This window comes from Saccostrea cucullata, unplaced genomic scaffold (genome assembly GCF_032062105.1).
Source record: "Saccostrea cucullata isolate Sc308-1 unplaced genomic scaffold, CSIRO_AGI_Scuc_v1 ctg4077, whole genome shotgun sequence".
Classification (NCBI taxonomy): domain Eukaryota; kingdom Metazoa; phylum Mollusca; class Bivalvia; order Ostreida; family Ostreidae; genus Saccostrea; species Saccostrea cuccullata.
Genome location: NW_026931781.1, coordinates 27,282 through 35,013, shown reverse-complemented (window position 1 = coordinate 35,013; position 7,732 = coordinate 27,282). Strand labels below are relative to the sequence as shown.

The 7,732-nt window shown below is 31.9% G+C and overlaps 1 protein-coding gene across 1 annotated transcript; it reads left to right on the top strand.

The window, feature by feature from the left end:
• The first annotated feature begins 4,963 nt into the window (after positions 1-4,963).
• On the top strand, positions 4,964-7,319 carry LOC134233523 (tripartite motif-containing protein 55-like). Its single transcript, XM_062715495.1, has 2 exons — positions 4,964-5,040; positions 5,637-7,319. The coding sequence occupies exon 2, from the start codon at positions 5,654-5,656 to the stop codon at positions 7,295-7,297; it is 1,644 nt and encodes a 547-aa protein (XP_062571479.1). The 5' UTR covers positions 4,964-5,040; positions 5,637-5,653; the 3' UTR covers positions 7,298-7,319.
• Positions 7,320-7,732: the final 413 nt, after the last annotated feature.

Sequence of the window (7,732 nt, the reverse complement as noted above, 5' to 3'; positions counted from 1 at the left end):
TTCGATTTCATGGCAAATGAAATCCTAATGAAGCTAAAAGTTCACTTTTAACAACTTGTACATGTACATTGTTTCCTTGGTAACAGTCCGCTAAGTAGCAATTAATCCCAATATGTGCTGGTGTCGTATTTACAAGTTCATTTTAAAACCGGAAGTACGAGTTCCCCCATTTGACTGAGGCTTTGACATCGGAAGGCTCACTATATAATTTTATTTATTTTTTCATGAGGATGGCTATGTTGTTAAGCCTCCCCCCGGAAGAATGGCTATATAGCGAGACTTCCCCCACGGAAGTTTCACTATATATAGCCGTTCTTCCGGGGGAAGGCTCACTATATAGCCAGCCTTCCCCCATTCATAGCGAGACTTCCCTCTCTTATTATAGTTTCCGGAACATTGTTTTATTATTTTAAAAAAATTATAACAATGTTAATTTATGACGAAATTATCTTCCATATATAAACATGTATTTATATATTTATTTTATATGCATGAACAGTTTGAATATCGTTTTAACTGTATTTTGATATCCATTATAACATATGCATGTACATTGAGATGATATAATATATATAATATGTATACCCTTTCCTTTACATGTATTGATAACGAATAATTTTATTAGTTCACGAGTCACTTATATGAAATGTTCTGATTGTTTTCAGCATTTGAATAAAACAAAAATTGATAGCATAGTTTTGTTTGTTTTTCTGTTTGTGTACAAACATTAGCTATTTACACATTAGATATGATTCAACCGATTTAATAAAAAAAAATGTAGCGAAAAGAAGAAAAAATTATAGTACTTAAAGACTGTGCGAGAAATAAAATAATTGTGCTCGAATGTGAAAAATAAAACATGCATTCCAAATCTCAATTATGATTTTCTTGGTTCCTAACTATTTTTATCGAAAGTTTCATGTACATAAAGTTTAAGTCTACTTTAAGGATAATTTTAAGCATCATTTAATAGATATGCTGAAATGTAAAATTGATGGGAAAATATTTCATTTACTTTATCCACAGGGACGTTTACAATATTAAAGACTTCAAAGACCATGGCAACCAAAATGTTATTTAAAGAATTATATTGCTTATACCTATATAAATGTACCAGTACTTTGTGCTCATAGCCTAAAAAACAGTGCCAGGGAGATTAATAGTCTTTTTAGAGCTAGCTAGACAAATTTAGCTCTAGAAAACTCACATGGGAATTTGTTACTTGAGTTTTAACAGTAATATACCAGAGATAATCTATTACTAATGAAATGATAATACTGTCAACTTCTTTATCTTTACATGTATATGCATTCCATGTAATTCAATAAATAGAAGTGTCCATGTTATCAATTTCTGCACTTCTGTTGACTTCTACATCAGACCATTTGTCTACTACGAAGGCGAGTTACGATACATTATTTAACACATTTATACATTCTATGACATATATAGATAAGTAACACTAAATCAGTGAAACTGATATAATTTTTTAGTTTTTCAAATTTCCTGTTCATACCCATACTAAACTTTCCCGATTAGTTTAACTTTCATGAAAAGGTTGAAATGTTTCGCCGAAAAACATGTGTCGCCAAAAGACGGCCAAGGAATCAGATACCTTCGATATTCAATAACTTAAATAAGATCTTTAAGACAAAAATGTTAATATAAACTCCATTCTTCTAAATAAAAAAAAAATGTTTTTTTTATGTTTGTTTTTTTTTCTATTAGTTTAATATGACTCAAGTGTGCATGAGAAAAACAGTTGTTACATTTAATACTTACTAAATACATTGATATTGTTTCTTAAAAACTATTCCTTATAACTACGATTTAAGATCTGTTTTCCCGCAAACAAAAATGATAGTAGGTGTCGTATTTCATTTGCACATTTAGTCTTTTCCTTTTTCTACTTTGAGAACCAGCCAAAACCAATTATAAAAGACGTATGACACAACCATGGATTTAAACTTAGTTTGACACGTAACTACTACGTGACAATCCCAGTGGTTTTTTTTTTTTTTTTTACATTTCATCATTATTTACTTTCGTTCGAGCAAACGCTCGGCTGCCTCCCAAAACCCCTATTGCGAAATGTCGAAGTTGACACAGACAGCCGCCATTTTGGACCCGCTTCAGATTTTTGAATGTTGATATCTAGAATTTGGATCTATCAATATTCAAACAAATTATACAGTAAACATTATAAGAAGGATTTCTATTAACATTCCAAAAATAAATGAAAAATATTGAAAAACAAAAAAGTTAGAAAATGCAGACTTTTTTATTTCGCTTCCAGTAGCAACCGGAAGTACTAACGACGCACGAAAAGGTAATTTCACATATCTTAAAGACATTATCTATCATCTCTAATAAGTCTCCAGTTAATATCTTCAGCCATTTTTGAAAAAAAGGGGGGACAAAAATTCATTTTAAAATCAGAAAACTGTCAATATCTTGGAACCAAGGGTGAGCATTCCAAATTTTCCTTCTGATGAACAAAGTTCATATAATGACGCATAATTCCTGAAAGTTTTATTGAAATCCACTGAATAGTTTAGGAGAAATCGCCTGCACAAAATTTTGGGGAAAAAAATAAGAATAATAATAATAATAATAATAATAATAATAAGAAACAGTAGAATAACAAGAAGGTCTTCCGCTGAAGACGGAAGACCTTAATAATAAAAGTGAAAAAGAAACCTAAGAATAACAAGAAGGTCTTCCGCTGAAGACGGAAGACCTTAATAATAAGAAACAGAGTAAAAACAATATGTTCCCCAACTTCGTTTGGGGAACATAATAATAAGAAACAGAGTAAAAACAATATGTTCCCCAACTTCGTTTGGGGAACATAATAAGGTATTCCTTCCCCACATTTTTACCGTGAACAACCTTGACATTTTTCTCTCGGTAAAGAAAAATATAATGCACGATAGAATGTAATCGTTTACGGAGGTATATATCGCACCAGCAAGTTTTTATCAAGTTCAATTATAACATTTACCAGAATATATTATATGATAGTAAATAAAATTTTGCTTAGCCGTCCGATTTTCATCGATAATGCTTAAATTCCATGTGTATAGATCAGTTCACACAAGTGTTTATCGCATGGAGTATACACATTTTGTTTTGCATTATCACGGGTTTCATGAGCGCCGAATACTTAACTATGCAGACTTAAAATGGGCATAAGAAAAGGCGTTTAACGTGGAGAAAAGAGAGTCCTGTAATTATACATGAATGCGTTTTATCCCAATATCTTACCTCGCATATATGAAACTGCATGGACTACTAGTATTCTGTAATAAACACTCAAAAATAATAAAGACTGTTATCTTTTCGATAAGATTTTTATATTAGGTTCTAAAAACTGAAAATTTGCCGTATATATATCAATCTTTTAACTTAAGTAAACTTTTGGGATTGCTAACTTCTAGAGACAGATTTTTTTTTATCCCACTTAAAACGTATTCCAAGCTTTTAAATCGTGTTTGTTCACGGTAGAATTGTCATAAATATTATATTATTCCCAAATGCGCATAAAGTTTACAAAAAATTTGTTCTAAAAAAATCTTTTGAGCAAAAAACTTAAAAACCACGTGTTTTATTTATTCTCTCATGGGTTTGTCTAAATGCTGTTATCTGATTGGTCAGAAGGATTAGTGCCTTGTTTATTCTGTGTATTAATAGCAACTTTCAGTTATCGTTCTTGACTTCCATATTTAGAAATCGTCCAGACCTGCTGAAACTGATGTAACTAGTACATACAATTGATCTTTATAAGTTTTACTTTGCTATATTTAGCTAGTTATAAGGGGGTACATAATAAATTTATCATTATTATAGCATTAACTTGATCCGAAGACCAAAGAACATGCGTCTTATCTAATAAATAAGCATTCAATAGTAAATGTCAGATTATATAATCATCACAACTTAATGGTGTGTCTTTCATTTACCATGTTTAAAATTTCAAAATCTTAATTGCCTCAAAATTCCTCACTGTATTGGCCCAGAGGAAAAAAAATTAGAATCTTGCATTCTGTTCTTATACATGTATTGAATTATATATATGTTTGCTAGGAAAATTAACAAGATAATACTTCTAGGCCTGAGTATTGCAAGCTACCTAACGATACGATGCATATCACAATATGGTCATGCAATACAACATGTATCATGTTTAATCAACAGTTAAATTAACAGATATCTTTACATATTTTCGCTTGCTAACCTCTACAGTTATAGAACATATAAAAAAGAAGAAGTTGAGACACCTAACCAAAGTTATTTATAGGTGAACATATAGTCTAACCATTGTATTTTTTCATTGCTACCCTATTTTCAATCATTTTGTAACATTAAATTTTTTTCATTTTACAGGTAGAATTTTCAAATAAGACAATGAACATTAACTGGTACCGTATCATGATACACACATACTTCTACGATATGCACATCGTGAGACCTTGCAATCAATACGATCAATATATTGTCGTTTGGTTCCACCTATCATATTTTCTTTTATCTCAGTGAACAAGGATTTTTAATGTATTCAATGAAATTTTTCACCACTTCTTTTTTAATAAAAAAATTGTCTTATCACAATTTACTTAATAATACTTTGTACAATAAAATTACAAAGAACTTTGATATTTTTTGCGCTTATAACATGTATAAGTACATACTAAACTTTGTATCTCTATACATTCTTAAATAAATCATTCAATTTAAAATCATGAAAATGGGATAAACTCCTCTATCAAACTTGCCAAGATATTATTGGTTTAAAAGTTCTATAGCTTGCTCCTTGCAAAGTTTCAATTTTTTTTCTTTCTATTAAAGTGTTGCAAGTTTTGTGCTCGAGTAAAAAATTCAATCTTTCTGAACGCCGATATTTTTAAATTGTTTTTAGACATGTTTACCAGGAAGTATAAAAACACATGACAGATTTAAACTGGCTAAAGTCATGTGACCTGAGTAAAGAGAAAGAGAACTTGCACTGGGCGGAAGCCATCATTGTCTCCTAAAATTCAGGTAGGCTTATTTCTTAAGAGTACATATTTCTAATTTCTAAAATGACCTCAAATGAGTTCTTTTTAATATATTCTTTCATCATTGGATTTCACTATTTTTGTAAACATCTCTTTATTAAGAACTCTTTTCTCAGCGGCTTTTCCTGTGCACATTACACATTATATATATATATATATATATATATATATATATATATATATATATATATATATATATATATATATATATATATATATATATATATATGCTAAATTGTAAATAACTGTGCCTTTAGTTAGTGGTGTTAACTTTTTGAATAATTTTACAATTTTCACAGTCATCTTTAGGCATTAAAAATTAGTACAATTTACTAGTCATAGCTCAACACGAGAAAATCTCGGAAATTAAAGCTGTTTCGACCCATTCTAATTTATTTTTATTTTTCCTATGCCTATAATCTATTGAAAAACTGAACGATTTAATTGATCACAAGAAACATCATTATACATCAGGATACTAAGCTTTCAATTTTCCTGAAACACATTTCTGTTATATTTTTTGTTTTATCTCCTATATTGTTTGTCAATAAATATTCACAAGGATTTTTTATATTCAAGAGACAAAACTTCGAACAATGGACCCCAGTACCAGTGCCCAGGACGTATTGCGATGTGACCTGTGTGAGACCGCTGTGGTACATATGCACTGTGATACATGTCTTGTCAACCTGTGCACAGCTTGTGTAGGAAAACACATGATTTCTGATGAATCCAAGGAGCACAAGGTCGTCAAATACCAGGTCAAGAAATCAACTCCCCTCTACCCTGGATGTACAACTCATAGCAAAGAACGATGTGAAATGTACTGTAAGCAATGTGTCATGCCTGTTTGCAACACTTGTATTGCATCTGATCAACATCTTGGTCATAAGTTTATAACAATTTTGCAAATTCTGGATGAACAAAAGAACAAAATATCCAAAGAAAATATCGAACTGAGAGAGACAATTTACCCAACCTACCAGGACATTGCCTCCGATGTACAAAACAGAATGAGTCAGCTAGAAAAGGAATATGGAGATCTCTCAACAGCCATAACAAAACATGGAGAGGACTGGCACAGAGAAATTGACAAACTTGTCAAGAAACTTAAAGCTGAAGCTGATGAGATGAAAAACACACAGTTACGAACTCTACAGACACATCTGAATGAAATAAAGAAGACAATGTCTGACATCAAGGATGAAATTGATGCAGTCAATGCCACTATAAACTCTAATGACTTGTCAAAACTGTTCGGCGTTAAATTCAATGTAGACAGATATAAGACACTTCCAGAAAAAATTGTGCCAGCTTCACTTAAATTCATGCCAGGAAAAATTCAAGAAAAAGAATTTCATGACATGTATGGAATTTTAACGATAAGTTCTCTCACTTCAGATGAACACTATTACAGTACGAAGTTTTCACCACCAGAACCAGAGACTGTCACCACCATAGACACTGAGTATGAAGACCTTCTCAATGTAGCCTGTCTGAGTGATGAAGAAATCTGGACAAGTGGAGGTGACAGCAGCATGAAACTCTACAGCATCAATCAGGGATCACTACTCAAGTTAATCAAAACCAAGTCAGGGAACTGGCCATTTGACATAGCAGTGACAAAAACTGGAGATTTAGTTTATACTGATTATGATGACAGAACTGTGAACATTGTGAAGAAGAAAAAGATAAAGGAGTTGATCAGACTACAGAACTGGAGACCTCGTGGTATCTGTAGTACCTTTTCTGGTGACCTCTTGGTTATCATGTACAGTGATTATGCCAACCAGACAAAAGTTGTCCGTTACTCTGGCTCCACAGAATCGCAAACTATTCAGTTTGATGATAAAGGTAAACCTCTCTATTCATTTGGTCTTTATGACAGATACATAACTGAGAACAGGAACCTGGATATCTGTGTGTCTGATGATGGAGCTAAAATGGTAGTGGTGGTCAATCAGGCCGGGAAACTGAGATTCAGGTACACTGGACATACTCCTGCTCCAAAGAATAAACCATTCCGTCCACTAGGTATCACAACAGACAGTCAGAGTCGCATCCTTACAGCTGATTATTACAATGACTGTGTCCTCATCATAGACCAGGATGGACAGTTCCTCCGTTACATAGACTGTGGACTGAGTAGACCCTGGGGACTGTGTACAGATACAAATGACAATCTGTTTGTTGCTCAGTTCAATCACAAACAAGTGAAGAAAATCAAATATCTGAAGTGATTTTATTGTACTCTATATCATGGCATAATGTACTATATCATTTTAAGTCAGTGCATTCAAAAAAGATTGGCTTTACATTTTCAGGAAGTCATAATCCTTGTTTTGTCAAAGATGAATATCAAATGATGAATTACGTTGTAATACATGTATGATGATATTAGTGTAACATTATTTTTCCAAAGACTGTATCTTAAGGTAATCTTCTGTGATTAGGTATCAGTAAACTCTGCCGATGTATAGTTTTAGCCAAGACCAGAAAAACTACAGATTTGTGTGTGCTAAATCATTAGAGGTAACTTTACCAAAACCCTCTCCTAAAGATTGCAACCACCATAAGAAGAAATAAAAATGTTTTGACCCAGTTTGATGAACATAATAAAATCATCAAGAATACATGTTTATGCTTATATATGGAATTCATGTAATGATAAAGAC

Bases quoted from the DNA above. Each gene is read 5' to 3' on its own strand.
- LOC134233523 (XM_062715495.1), top strand. From the start codon at position 5,654: ATGGACCCCAGTACCAGTGCCCAGGACGTATTGCGATGTGACCTGTGT.